At 41.8% G+C, this 15,439-nt stretch overlaps 3 protein-coding genes across 3 annotated transcripts; 1 reads left to right on the top strand and 2 right to left on the bottom strand.

Moving 5' to 3' along the window:
* Window positions 1-3,031: 3,031 nt before the first annotated feature.
* Window positions 3,032-5,481, top strand: LOC117456509 (tripartite motif-containing protein 16-like). The gene is made up of 3 exons (XM_034096423.2): window positions 3,032-3,892; window positions 4,386-4,520; window positions 5,428-5,481. Exons 1-3 carry the CDS (start codon window positions 3,032-3,034, stop codon window positions 5,479-5,481), a joined length of 1,050 nt encoding a protein of 349 aa, XP_033952314.2.
* Window positions 5,482-8,949: 3,468 nt separating this feature from the next.
* brcc3 (BRCA1/BRCA2-containing complex, subunit 3) lies at window positions 8,950-10,829 on the bottom strand. The gene has a single exon (XM_034095749.2). It carries the CDS (start codon window positions 10,674-10,676, stop codon window positions 9,900-9,902), a length of 777 nt encoding a protein of 258 aa, XP_033951640.1. The 5' UTR covers window positions 10,677-10,829; the 3' UTR covers window positions 8,950-9,899.
* A 1,045-nt stretch (window positions 10,830-11,874) lies between these two features.
* On the bottom strand, window positions 11,875-15,097 carry LOC117455743 (E3 ubiquitin/ISG15 ligase TRIM25-like). The gene is given in 3 exon segments (XM_034095282.1): window positions 11,875-12,684; window positions 13,331-13,497; window positions 14,044-15,097. Coding segments are annotated over 3 exon segments (1,644 nt in total). The 5' UTR covers window positions 14,996-15,097; the 3' UTR covers window positions 11,875-12,159.
* Window positions 15,098-15,439: the final 342 nt, after the last annotated feature.

The raw sequence follows: 15,439 nt of genomic DNA, 5'->3' as shown, positions 1-15,439 counted from the left end.
GAGGCTGAAATGAAGCCCCCAGTATTTTTAGACGGTATGTAGAATCATTAGCACACATGAGAGTAAAGGCATCGCTAGATCTGGTGAGTTAGATTCTCAAATCTACAGAGTTCAGGAGAAGCCTCTCGCTGAAAAAAATATCCGTGTGTAAAGCTCCCATCAGATGAAGCTCTCGAGATTCTGCTGTGAATGTAGATCTCTTTACCAAACCCTTGTTTGGTCCATTGGCGATCACTACAGAGTCCATAGCTCCCGCGGTGTCTTTATAAAATAAGCCGGCAGTGAACTGAGTTTTTAAAGTAGAATCAGAGTAATTCAATAGCGTTTCAATCATAGCTCTGTAAGGATGAGTCGAACTGGATTGAGAAATTAGCCTGTCCCCTAGAATAACGTCGCATTGACTAAAAATGGTATTCAGAGGATAATTAACCAGGGCCACGGGAGCATCAGCGGCCAGATTAGTCCCATCGGCGTTGGTTATTTTGATCCTGAGATGTATCAATGTATCATTCATATCTAGGTATTTATCCGTCCCCGGGAATAAAAAATTCAATCGGTCCGTCCTCCGTAATGGCAGACAACGGAAGGACCTCTGTGTAGTGTTTTTCGTCGATAGAAAGTTGTGTCATGGGGGCAGAAAATAAATCCAGCTCTGCCATGCTGCATTCAGCAGATTTGTGATGTAAAAGAGCCATATTTAACACTCTAAAATATATCTCCCCCAAATACGTTCCTTCTCCGAGGGTGTTTTTTCCTTAATGATTTTTTTTTCACTGAGTGCTTTCCTTTTTTAACACCCCTCGGAATCCTTCTGCCTGGAGGTCTCTTCCGGGGCCTTCTGGCCAAAACCAACCTTCTTGAGATCCAGGGTCTGACTGGCGGCCAAATGTATGTACAGGTGCATCCACTGCAACAAAACACATCTGTTGATCAAAAGGAATGTGTGTGTGTGTGGGTGTGTGTGTGTGTGTGTGTGTGTGTGTGTGTGTGTGTGTGTGTGTGTGTGTGTGTGTGTGTGTGTGTGTGTGTGTGTGTGTGTGTGTGTGTGTGTGTGTGTGTGTGTGTGTGTGTGTGTGTGTGTGTGTGTGTGTGTGTGTGAGACCAGTTCTGCTCCCATTTCCTCGCATTGAATCGAAAACAGATGGCTCTTTAACGGTCGCGTATTCATTCATATGAACGTTAAAATATATAATTATTTTACAGCGCCCCGGTTGAGAAACGTTGCTACTACTGATTGTCTTGGATTGCATCCATGAAATATTGTATAGGCCTACTGCATATTGAGAAATCTTCGACCGGTATATTGCACAATAAACGGGAGATGGTGACCCCCCGATTATTAACGGGTATTTCACACACTGGTTTCATCCCTCCATATTCTTCTTCTATACCACCAAAGCTTTTTTCTTATTCAAAAGAAGACCTTAACCTAAAGTACTCTTTAATGTTTAAATTAAGCCTTATTAGTTTGTCTGTTTTGCACATCCTCCTATTAATATCTAATAATAAAATAATACAATTCAATAACATGCTTTAACCACCAGGTGTCCCTTTCTATCAGCTCTGCACGGTTATGGTGTAAATACAGCCTATCTACCAATTGGATCAAATATAAAAGTCAGCCGAATTAGTGTTTGTACTCTGCAAGGAGACGCATTGTGTGAAAATAAATGTAAGATGTTGTTTAATTGCTTATATATTTATGATCCACGTCACGTATTCAGTTTTGGCGGCAGTTCTCCTGTTTGTCGAGAAGTCTTCTCATCAGGGCTCTATAAATAGAGAACTACGGCAGATATGTAATATTTAATGCAGCCGAACCGTGTATTACAATGCCGTTATGTGATGACTTTCAAAGAGAAAAGCAAGCACACTCGGAATAAAGTATTATTTTATTTTTAAAAAACCTTTTCAGATTTCACATCACATAAACACCAAATCCCAGCATGCATTGCGGCTAAACCATCCAATCATCGAGCTGAGGATCTTGCCTATGTCTGTTTCCGGTTACACATCCACACACATCGATTTAATACATTAATGTAGCCTTTGTTTCTGCTAAAAGAGGTGTCGACCAGCTAGGGCAACAAGAAAATCAGCGTAATCGAGTGTGACTATTAAAAAATAAATCATTACGTCGTGGTAGCATTTGTTTGGCATTTCCGGTTATTTCTCCACTGGTTAACATGGGTTAACAATACCGTGTAACTGTCACGTTTGAAGGGACGAAATCGTGACATCTTCACGTCTCCCAGCATGGCAAATCGTCACATGTTCACATCTTGCCGTGATACCGGATTGGTCTGGTCCGTGTCCTTTAAACACTCCAGAGATCCTCCACACGAAAGGCAAAACCGTGTCACTTGTCCCAGGTTGTTTCCACAAAACGGACAAAACATGTTTACCGAACATAAACACACTCGTACGTTCGGTCTTTCCTCCAAAACAAACTTAAATTTGAGCCAATCACTAAAACGTCACTTCCAGTATGATGGACATTCCCTTTCCGCTTTGATTCTGGTTTGTAAATGTGTTTCGGGAAATGTTAATGTGTTTCGGGAAATGTTAATGTGTTTCGGGAAATGTTAAAGTGTTTTAGTTATGGTAAGTGTTTCGCATTTTGTTAATTTGTTTTCGTTAAAGTTAAAGTTTTTTTTCCTTGGTAAAAGTGTTTTTGCTAATGTAATTTTGTTTTATAAAATGTAAATTTGTCTCAAGCTTTGTTAAAGTGTTTCACACTTTGTAATTGTCCATTGCACTTCTCAGCCACCGTACAGCCACTGATACATTGCGATGTTAACAACCTCATGATAACCTCATATGTTTTTAACTTTTATTATAAAGTTGTGTATATTTACAGACCGTTGCAAAAACTAAGAAGCTTATAAACATCAGGTTTAAAACTAAAAGAGCTTTGAAACACAATGAAAGATGTTTGGAGTTTTATTTGAGGGTTAGAAGCTCTGACGTGAAGAACAAGATTAAATCCCAGCAGAAATATGAAGTGAGTCGGGTCAAAGAGATTCAAGAGATGCTGCAGAAGGACATCAGTGATCTGAGGAGCAAAGACACTAAGCTGGAGAAACTCTCCAAAACAGATGATCAGGTCAAGTTTCTACAGGCCTACCCCTCACCATCAAATCTCAGGGACCCTGAAAAAACATTCAGGGTCAACAAAGGTCCTGTACGATACTTTGAAGATGTGACTGCAGCTGTGTCAGAGGCCAGAGGTAAAGCACTGGAGAGCTTTAATAAGAAATGGAGGAAGATCTCAGAGACAGTGACTGAAGTGTATGTTAAATTGTTGCCAGACCCAAAGACCAAAGCTGAGTTCTCACAATATGCAGGCCCCAAAGATCTTCTCAAACTGGATCCAAACACAGCGAGCATGACGATACAATTATCTGAAGATAACAGGAAGGCAACCTCAGTGAAAGAGCCACAGTCATATGATGACCACGCAGACAGATTCATGGGAAAGTCTCAGGTTCTGTGTGGAAAAGTTCTGACTAAACGTTGTTACTGGGAAGTGGAGTGGAGTGGTTTAGGATGTTCAGTAGCAGTCGCATACAGAGATGTTCCCAGAACAGGAGAGGAAAGTGCATTCGGGGACAATAACACATCTTGGGCACTAGAGTTTAGTACACAGTATTGTAATTTCAAACACAACGGTGAAAAAGAGTCAGTTTCTGTCCCTCAATCCTCAAGGATCGGTGTTTTCTTGGATCCAAAGGCAGGAGTTCTGTCCTTCCACAGCGTCTCTGAAACCTTCACCCTCCTCCACAGAGTGCACACCACATTCACTCAGCCGCTCTATGCTGGACTCGGTGTTTATTGGTATGGAGCTTCTGCTACATTTTGTGACATCAAGGTCGAACCACTGTCAAGTGAGGTCAGTGAAAACTAAATGGACATTATTTTATGAGATCTGAGTTGTTCATATCATTGTGTCTCCCAGAAGACAATAAGCAGAATATCTTTTGTAAACTTGTGTTTACTTTTTTTACAGCAGCAGCAGCCTGGTCCACGTCCTGCAGCCCAGCAGCAGCCTGGTCCACGTCCTGCAGCCCAGCAGCAGCCTGGTCCTGGTCCTCGTCCTGCAGCCCAGCAGCAGCCTGGTCCACGTCCTGCAGCCCAGCAGCAGCCTGGTCCACGTCCTGCAGCCCAGCAGCAGCCTGGTCCACGTCCTGCAGCCCAGCAGCAGCCTGGTCCACGTCCTGCAGCCCAGCAGCAGCCTGGTCCACGTCCTGCAGCCCAGCAGCAGCCTGGTCCACGTCCTGCAGCCCAGCAGCAGCCTGGTCCTCGTCCTGCAGCCCAGCAGCAGCCTGGTCCTGGTCCTCGTCCTGCAGCCCAGCAGCAGCCTGGTCCTGGTCCTCGTCCTGCAGCCCAGCAGCAGCCTGGTCCTGGTCCTCGTCCTGCAGCCCAGCAGCAGCCTGATCCACGTCCTGCCAGCAAGGATCTCCCTCTCCCTGATGATCAACAGCCTTCAACTCCTGAAGAAGACTTTCCATCCCTGTCAGGTGAGGGTAAATTAACCATTGACAGTGATGTAGAGAGCGAGAACAGTTCTGAGAGTGAGAGCGAAAGCCCAAGCTCTGGGTCCTTTTCACCAACTCCGCAATATCCAGACCCCCCGAGTGAATTTGAGGTCTCAACAAAAAAGAGACCTGCAAGCAGCAACTTGAACCAAAATGAAAAACGGGCAAATGTAAATACATCGCCATAGTTCATTTTCAAAACCAATATGAGCTTCTTAAATGTAGCTACCTGGAATACACGAGGTATTCAGTCCAAAGACTTTCGAGATAGGAAAATTAAATATTTACTTGACACTAATTATGACATTCTGTTTACGCAGGAACTTAGGCTGAGTACCACCAGTGATGTTGACGATGTGTGTAAACTGTGGTGTAAAGGTAAATGTATGATATCGATTGGAGAGAATAGAGATGACGGAGTCTGCATTTTCTTCAAAGAAAAATATATAACTATTATTAGAAGAAGGGACATAATCCCAGGAAGGCTGCTCATGGTGGATTTTCTTTTTAAAAAGGAAACATATCGACTGATCAATGTATATACTGCCCCTGACGCACAAAATAAGCTACAATTATTCAGAAGACTAAGAGAACTTTTAACAGTAGGTTATACAATTATATTAGGTGGGGATTTTAACACAGTATCAGAAGAAATAGATAAGTGTAGTACAGCTGTTTTTAAACTGAGGCCCGGAAGTAAAGCTGTTAAAAGAAATCTGCGACGATGCAAACCTAATCGATGTCTGTCGATCACTGAATCCTGTTGGTATGGATTTCACGAGATATGACAAAACAAGCAAAACCCGTATTGACAAGATGTATGTATCTAATCATTTCTCCGTAACCAACTATAGAACAATCTTCAATAACTTTTCGGATGATCTTTTAGCCCAAACATCATTATTCTCCGGAGCCCCTTCCACTAGAGGCGTCTGGAAACTGAACACACAGTGCCTAAAAGATACTTGTGTTTTAACAGAGCTAAAGCTGGAAATACAAAAAATAATACAATTGAGATGTTTAACAAACTCTGACATCAAATTATGGATAAAACATTTTATTTTATTTAAATGTAGAGAATTAAATAAAGCAAAAAATAATAAATATGAATCATTAATACAAAAATATGTTAATTTTAAGCAGATTAAAATTAAATCCAAGACGGTAGAAGAAAATATGTCTAAATCAAAAACTGAAATTGATCAATCGAACAAGGAATTATATAATATTCATACAAAATCTGAAATAGATCAAAGAGGCAACTTGGCACAAGCCATTCAAACTAACCAAAAGCAAATTCAAAGTAAATTCATCAAATGTATAAAAAATCAAGAAGGTTGTATTGTGCATAATGAAAAACAGAAACGAGAAGCGATAAGAGATTTATGTTCTGAAGCATATACAAAAATTGAAAACACATTGAAACACTGTTACAGCCGCTGCTTTCCTGGTGCTATTAATTCTGTTGTGCGTGTGTGTGCATGCAAATGAGCTGTAAGGTTTCCTCGATGCCCCGCCCTAACCACTAACCACTTTAGAAGTGAGGTTTTGTTTTCCTTTTGTGTATTATTCTCTGACGTGTACTACCTAATTAACTCTCCTTTGGAGTTCTCTTTTTGTTGACTATTAGGCAACAGTATTTGGCCCTTTGTTTGTGCCAAGCTTATGCCTTATTATGTTGTTTCACAACTGATAGTTATAATAAAACCACTTTTACCAATTCCACTCTGGTTAGTGTTGCTTCCCTTTGGTTCCCCTAGCCCAGTAGGGAACGTAATAAACACCAAGGTCGAACAACTGTCAAGTGAGGTCAGTGAAAACTAAATGGACTTTTCTTTGTGCCTTTTTTTCAATATTCCTTTTGGGTAGGGACATAGGGGCTCAGATAAATAAAACATATATAAACAGTCTTTAACATATGGGATTTTAAGTAGTGCCTGTTAGTCGACAACCTCTGACATACAGGATCTTGTTTATTATATATTGAGATATTATTATATCTTTTAATTTGTTAGTAAAATTGTCTTGGTGCACGTTGTTTTTCACAAGTTGTGCTTTTGAAAATGGAAAATCAGCCGTCTTAAAACAGGTGTGGACATGTCCCCAGTGTATAAAACATCTCTATGGGTGTGTGTGCTTTGTTAGATATTAATATTGTTGTTGTCATATTATCTCAAATTGAAATTGCACTACAAGTCTTCTCTTTGTAATCATTTCATATTTGATCATGTGTGTTGTATTGCTGTCACTTTGTAATGCAGATAAAACGTATGTTCCTAATCATTAATTAGAACATTGTCTTGATTGTGTTTTGAAATGTAGAAATGTAAATTTAAAAGGGAAGATTGAACATGAGCATTAAAACTAGATTTGCTGATTAGATGCTGTCGATAACTGTTAATGAGTCAATTGCTTTTTAAAGAATGAATAAAGTTTTTTCTGATTTATTTGATGTCTCTGTTTCTTTCTTCTTAATAGGCTACACGTTTAGTCATCCAAAAATGTTATATGTCGGCCCACAGCATGAGTTCAATAAAGATTATATTTATACAGAGATGGCAAAAGATGATACACGGATCGTGTTCAAATCAATAGGCATCTCAGGTATTTGAGTTCAAAATGTAAGAAGTAGAAAGTACAGGTATTTGAGTTCAAAATGTAAGAAGTAGAAAGTACAGGTATTTGAGTTCAAAATGTAAGAAGTAGAAAGTACAGGTATTTGTGTTCAACATGTAAGAAGTAGAAAGTACAGGTATTTGAGTTCAACATGTAAGAAGTAGAAAGTACAGGTATTTGAGTTCAAAATGTAAGAAGTAGAAAGTACAGGTATTTGTGTTCAACATGTAAGAAGTAGAAAGTACAGGTATTTGGGTTCAACATGTAAGAAGTAGAAAGTACAGGTATTTGGGTTCAACATGTAAGAAGTAGAAAGTACAGGTATTTGAGTTCAACATGTAAGAAGTAGAAAGTACAGGTATTTGAGTTCAAAATGTAAGAAGTAGAAAGTACAGGTATTTGTGTTCAACATGTAAGAAGTAGAAAGTACAGGTATTTGAGTTCAACATGTAAGAAGTAGAAAGTACAGGTATTTGAGTTCAAAATGTAAGAAGTAGAAAGTACAGGTATTTGTGTTCAACATGTAAGAAGTAGAAAGTACAGGTATTTGAGTTCAACATGTAAGAAGTAGAAAGTACAGGTATTTGTGTTCAAAATGTAAGAAGTAGAAAGTACAGGTATTTGTGTTCAACATGTAAGAAGTAGAAAGTACAGGTATTTGTGTTCAAAATGTAAGAAGTAGAAAGTACAGGTATTTGAGTTCAACATGTAAGAAGTAGAAAGTACAGGTATTTGAGTTCAAAATGTAAGAAGTAGAAAGTACAGGTATTTGAGTTCAACATGTAAGAAGTAGAAAGTACAGGTATTTGAATTCAACATGTAAGAAGTAGAAAGTACAGGTATTTGAATTCAACATGTAAGAAGTAGAAAGTACAGGTGTTTGAGTTCAAAATATAAGAAGTAGAAAGTACAGGTATTTGTGTTCAAAATATAAGAAGTAAAAGTAAAAAGTCGTCAGAAAAATAATTAGTGGAGTAAAGTACTGATACCAGAAAAATGTACTTCAGTACAGCAACGAAGTATTTGTACTCCACTACTTCCCACCTCTACATTTATAACACATATATATCCTGTTTGAGTTTCAAAACTGGTAAACAGACACTACACGAACACTAAAGGTCAATAAGAAAGAACAAGACAAAAAACCGAGGTGCAAAACTAGTCAGCAGACACCACCGTCCCCAAGGGAAAAGTAAGCCAATGGGGACATCTGATGGTGCAACACCCACACATACCAGAGACTGTACACACTGTTTTTAACCACTAAACAAGGAAATGGATGCGGCAACACCACGCATACATTCATATTTATATGGAAATTATACGGTTTTGTTTTAAATTCAAACTAAGAACACTGGTGGGTTGATAAATAAGGTTGCATAGATTCCCATTTGGGAGAAAAGGCAGCTGCTGATCAGTTTGGACAAAATAAGCAACTCGAGGATGAAATGAAAACTGAAAAGGCCCTATTTTCTTCCCTTTCTTGTGGTGTGGTATAAAAAAACGTGTGGTCTGCAAAGGCTGAAATCCCTGTGTTCCCTCCAGAAGAAGTTTCTCTCACACACACACACACACACACACACACACACACACACACACACACACACACACACACACACACACACACACACACACACACACACACACACACACACACACACACACACGTAAATTAGCCTTCTACATTGTTGTGTGCTGATGTAGGAGAGCACCAATTTAGTGTGACCAGCAGCTAGAAATTAATCATTGATATAAAAAGTATGATAACAAGAATATCACAACAACATTTCATAACTAAACGAAAGTGACAGTGAAGTCTCTGTCTTTTTATTTACATTTCACAGATGCAGAGAAACACACCATGATATTCACACCTGTATGACGCTCCGTCAAAAACATCTGGAGAAGACAGGAGAGGGGACAAAGCAAACAGGGTGAACAAAATGTAATCTGAAGCATTAGAGATGCTTCAGTTTATGTTTAACAGCAACCGCCCACATCCTCTACACCCAATAACCTCCATTCACAGCATGCAGTGTGTACAGCTACTGTCATTAGTCCAAAGGCACATTCTCTGTCACTCCTCCAACAAAGGGAGGCGTGTTTTTATCAGTTTACCATCAATTATTTTATATTCCACATCAGATTTTGCTTCAGTTGTCCATCAGTGTCATGGGTAAGGGTACTTTCCATCACATTGTCATCATTCCAACCTAATGAACATATCTGGCTTTTGGCAGGATTACAAAAAGTTGTATAGAGAAACCGAAACCACCTAACTAAAGAATATAAGATTGTTTCTTAACGAAACTACGCCTCCGAGGAAACAGATCCCCTAAAATGCTCTGATTCCCGCTTCTCAAATGTGACGATTCAAAGCTTTTCTGTTTCATATCATTGTAAATCTTTTTTTTAACTTATGGTCAGACTTAAGACATTCTTTAAGAAGTTGTGATGTACATTTTGTCGTACTTCTCTGATATATTATAGGCCAAATCCCAGTTTATACATTACTTAAAGTACAAGTTAGACCAGTCTCAACAAAACACAGTCTGATCATACTTTTGGCATTAGACCGTTTTCTTTATATTATGGACACTTCGGTTCATACAACATATTGAGGTTTGATACCAAGCCCTGCCTGGTTCATGGTAAAGAAGCTAAAACCAGCCAGACAGAAGGTCCGTTTCCCCTGTCCAACAACAGCAGGACAACAAGTGTGTGTCCCCTCCACGTCCCCCCGGCTCAGGGAGCAGCCAGCTCCCGCAGCAGCCTCTCCTTCTCCAGCTGCAGCTCCACGATGCTCTGCTTGTTCTGCTCCAGCCGGTCCTCCAGCCACTGCAGCAGCGGGCCGCTCACCGCAGACATCTGGCTGCACAGGTTCTTGGTGAACACCGAGCCGTTGTGAATCTTAGTGACAGGGTCCAGGTGCGCCAGGCTGTGGATCTTGCGGTAGGTGTCCTGCTCCTCCTGGCACAGGATCCTCGGCAGCTCCACGGCGGACTCCAGGCACACCTTCCCGATGGCTTCACGGGGCACCACGTGGATGGGGATCTCCACCCGCTCGTACTCGGAGCCCTTCTGCACGGACTGGAAGCAGGTGTAGAGCACGCGCCCCGTCTTGGTGTTCTTGTCCTCTATGAAGCAGGAGAAGATGAGGCCCACGAAGCACTGGTCCAGCATCTGGTACATGGCCTGCGTCCTGACATCGACGTGGGAGGGCCACACGGTGATGTGTGGGTGGGAGTGGTACCAGCCCACCACGCGCATCGGGCGGCCGGTCATGTCTGCCAGCCGCTCCGCCTCGGTGGAGGCCGCGGACAGCTGCTCCGGGGAGATCTCCACCCGGTCCTTCCTCTTGTCCGAGCGGCGGAGGATGATGACCGAGTGGATGTGGACGATCCTGGCGGGCTCAGCCTCTCCGATGCACAGCCCCATCACCTCCTCCTTCTCCGTGCTCAGCGCGTGGTTCATGCACACCAGGAAGGCGTCGGACTCCAGGTGAACCGAGCTCACCGCCATGATGTCAAACTACTGAAGTGTACCGTCGCCGCGGACCAAAACATAAACAGCAGCGCTTCACTTCCGCGTTCTGAAGTGCCGCATAAAAACAGTCCGTGTTGGTGCAAGCGGATTTGATATAAGGTTCCGCTTATTTTCAAGTGACTTCTTCTTCTTTGGTTTTAACGGCTGGCAACCAGTGTTAAAGGTGCATTAAGGCCACCTACTGTATTGCATTGTGGACCAGAATTATCTACCCCCCCCCCCCCAATAAATTCTCTTAATTCAGCTCGTCTTAAATAATATATTGGTCTAATATCTCTTTGAGAGTTGGATGTTCCAAGCCTTCTGATTTCTGTCTGTAGAGTTTCTCTTGTCTGTATTTGTCACAAAACTTTTACCGAAATAACGTGCATTCATATGAATTGTTTATTAAAGTAGGACTACTTTACTTACTATTTACACCTCATCATAAATATATTACTTCTCATTATTCATATACATTTAGTACATTCAGTTAACCTGTCGGAAATAATTTCTAACCCACATTTATAGGCCTATACATTTTTTTATGTATTCTCCCCAGACCGTAGCTATATTTTATTATTTCCCCTTTTATATTGTCATTTGAACTTGCGTGGTTTTTCTTTTATAACGTATTTAGTGACAATGTATGATATTTATTTTTGCTATCATTGCCAACTGTAATTGTTGTGCATATTATAGGCCTAATAACGATTCGGAAATTTGAATCAAGAAAATATGTCAGAAAAAGATAATTATAAATCCTGCATAAATACGGAAACATTTGCCAAAAGTACTCGTTAGGCCATATTATGATAATAATAAAGAAACTTGTATTTTCCTCTAAATTCAGTGAAATATAGAAATTAAGTAATTCAAATGTAAGAAAGGTACACACACACACACACACACACACACACACACACACACACACACACACACACACACACACACACACACACACACACACACACACACACACACACACACACACACACACACACACACACACACACACACACACACACACACACACACACACACACACCTCAAAACTCTGCTTTAATAAAACAAAACGTGTACATGATAACCAGAGAGCTGTTTGCTTTCAGTTGTCAATGCTTTTTTATGCTGTAACCCCTAGAGATGTAATGAAACCAAAATGAAATTATAAAGTTTATTTGCAAAGTGCTTTTCATTATAGTTGTACACAGCAATAATCATAAACCAGGTGTATATACAAAACATAATCACAAACATGTTACATCAATTAAAAGTGAACGTGTAATTGTTAACATATATTAAAGTAAGGCTCTGCAATCACTGTGCTACTTTAAACAATGTATATAAAAAAGTGCTGCAAAAGTGCAATTTGGTTTTGCTCTGCCTTTCATGTAGATTTTGTACCTGAAGCTAATTCTATTATAATACATAGTCAGGTCAAATCAATCTGCAAAACCTGTTATCAACCCCCTTCTTTCTACTCAAGCTTCGAAAACCCAGGACAGAGCGGCTCAGTGAATGTAGTGTGGACTCTGTGGAGGAGAGTCATGGTTTCAGAGACGCTGTAGAAGGAGAGAACGCCTGCATTGTGATCCAGGTACACTCCTACTCTGGAGGACCAAGGACCTGAAATTACAATGTTAGTACCTTTATGTCTGAACCCATAACTGTTGTTAAAACACTCCAAAGCCCAAGACTTGTCATCATTTCCGAATCCACTTTCATATCCTGTTCTGCTGATGTCCTTGTACGTGACTGCTACCGACACCTCGAATCCGTTCCTCTCCACCTCCCAGTAATGGCGTCCGCTCAGACCCTCTCTGCTCAAGGCCTGAAACATGTCCGTAAATCTGTCCTGATGGCTTGGATATAACAGTCTTTCACTCACTACTGTTGCTTTTCTGTTGCCCTCAGATAACAACAGCCGTGCGTTTGCTGTGTTTGGATCCAGTGTGTTTTTCTGGGAATGTCGTAAGAACTCAGCTCTGGTCTTGGGCTCTTCCTGATGGAGTAACGGAGCGTCCACACTACAGCTCCAAAAATAGCTTGGAGCTGGGCGTGTCTGGAGCTTGGGGATTTTATTCAAGCAACACGGCCAACAACCAATCACATGAATCTCCCGCCCCCGACATACAAAGCAAAAACCCCCGGGGATTTTATGCGAGCAATATATATATAAACTCCCCAAACAGGCGAAAACCTACCAGTTTCCCCCACTGTCTCTGCCACCTCCCTCCATGCTGGTTCCTCCGGTTTGTATCCCGGTAGGTGAAGAGGGTCTGGTCATACAAAACCGGGTGATTCGCTACGGCGATAGTTAGTTTATCCTCCGACTTTTTTTGAAATATAGAAATGAACGGCGGGATATCTCTCCCAGCTTAGACGCGGTTTGATTGGCTGGCGCTTCAGCTGTCAGATTTTGGGAAACGGGATTTGATTGGCTGGCGCTGGCTACTCCGGCGTCCAGGCGACCAGAAGTTGAACATTTTTCAACTTCTGGTCGCCTGGGTCGCCTGAGACGCCTCGCTCTGCTACCCACAATTCAGTTCGGCGAAAAAGCGCGGCTACGTGACGTCACCCCATTGAAAGTGAATGGGCAGCTTGGAGCTGCTTGGAGCTTTCGACGCTCTCGACGCTGTAGTGTAGACGGGCCGTAAAACATCCACTTCTTCAGGCTGTGAGATCTTAGTCCACGCATCAGCGAGGACGTCCTGTAGTTTATCTCTGACCTCCGACACAGCTCCGCTCACGTCTTCAAAGTACTGCACAGGGCGGGTATTGATGCTAGGTGAGTCTGTAGGTCAGGACTGTCAAACTCAATTTCTTCGCGGGCCACATCAGCATTATGGTTGCACTCAAAGGGCCGGTTGTAACTTTAAGACTATATATCAAAATACATATATAAATATTTAATATATATAAAATAATGTATTATATTACATCATTGCCTCTGCATTGGATTATTATCCGACAGGGTAATAACTTCATAATTAACTACGTCTGAAAGCAGAAGTCTAGGGCAAATCATTGCAAGTCTCTTCACTGAGAATGTTACAAAATGATTTAAAAAAAAATCTAATTATGAGAAAAAGGCAAATTCTAAGAAAAAATTTATATTTTGAAGAAAATAAGTCAAATTCTGAGAAAAAAAACTTGTTCTGAGAAAAAAAGGCAAATTCTGAGAAAAAAGTCAAATTTGAGATGCATTGTGGGATATGTAGTTTATGGGCAACGTGCTTCTGTAAATCGGCATGTAACCGTATAATATTCTTTGCAATCTCTTGAGGGGCCGCATGAGATGAAGTCGCGGGCCGGATTTGGCCCCCGGGCCTTGAGTTTGACACCCCTGCTGTAGGTTCACCAAGACATGACAGTGAGGGGTAATGGTGTAGGAACTGGCTGTGATCCCCCGTGTGTGAGAGCTTTTCCAACTCAGTGTCTTTCCTCCTCAGCTCATTGATCTCCTTCTTCAGCTTCTCCTGAATCTTCATGGCCTGACTCACTTGACTTTTCTGCCGGTGTTTGATCTTCTGCCTCACATCAGAGCTGCTACTCTTGCTCAAACTGACCACCTGAGTGAAGATCTTCTCGCTGTCAATCACTGCTTTATCAGCAGAGAGATTGATGGCCTCCACCTCCTGCTGAAGCAGCTTCACATCTTTCTCTCTCTTCTGGATTCTCTGCTGGATGTTTTGCCGACTCACCCCGAGCTCTTTCTGCTTCTCTGTCCTTTCTGTTGAGGCTAAGACGGTGTCATGGCCCTTATGTTCATCCATGGAGCAGAGAAAGCAGATACACTGCTGATCTGTGCGGCAGAACATCTTCTTCTCCTTACCATGACGAGTACAGATGATCTCCTGCATCTTGTTGGAGGGGTCGACCAGCTTGTGTTTTCCAAAGGCAGGGGATTCATAGTGAGGCTGGAGGTGCTGCTCACAGTAAGAGACCAGACACTGCAGACAGGACTTCAGAGCTTTCTGTTTTCTCCCAGTGCAGAAATCACATCCCACATCTCCAGGTCCAGCATAGCAGTGATCAGCTGGAGACGCTTTGACGTCTGTCTTCTTGTTCTTCACTTCCTCCACTAACTCTGCCAACACGGTGCTTTTCATCAGGACAGGCCTCGGTTCAAAGGTCTGTCTGCACTGAGGACAGCTGTACACGTGTTTCTGATTCTCTTCATCCCAGTGGCTGTTAATACAGTCCATACAGTAGCTGTGTCCACAGGGAATAGTCACCGGACCCTTCAGTAGATCCAGACAGATGGAACAGCAGAGCTTTTTACGATCCATGAGGTTTTGTTGCTGCGCCATTTCACCTCTCAGAGAATGTGAACTAGTTTCACTTTCTTATACAAAGTGATCCAAACTAAAGCTCAGTTCCTTTTCCTCCCTTCTGCTCGCTGACCTGCTGATCTTCACAACATGTGGGTCACAGTTATGTGTTACTGGCAGATCTGCAAAGGAGGCAGGGAGGAGAACAAATCTGGCCTGAATGGGACTGTCCTGTTGGACAACAGGAAGAGGAGGCGGGGCTTCTACTATCCCTTTCATTCCAGGGAGAGGAGTGGAGCAGCAAGTCTGTTTAACATTAATCGATTAAGGGACGAAAATAGAGGTGAAGGACATTTCCAGATGCCTTACTTAAGTAAAAGTACTGATAGGAAAATACTCTCGCTCCTAATGAATAAAGTAAAAGTATGTAGTGTTAGGGAAATAATTGTCCTAGACTCCTAGATATGACGTGCATGACCAACC

This window comes from Pseudochaenichthys georgianus, chromosome 12 (assembly GCF_902827115.2).
Source record: "Pseudochaenichthys georgianus chromosome 12, fPseGeo1.2, whole genome shotgun sequence".
NCBI classification, from domain to species: Eukaryota; Metazoa; Chordata; class Actinopteri; order Perciformes; family Channichthyidae; genus Pseudochaenichthys; species Pseudochaenichthys georgianus.
Note: the sequence above shows the minus strand (reverse complement) of the source record. Positions and strands in the feature narration are given on the sequence as shown.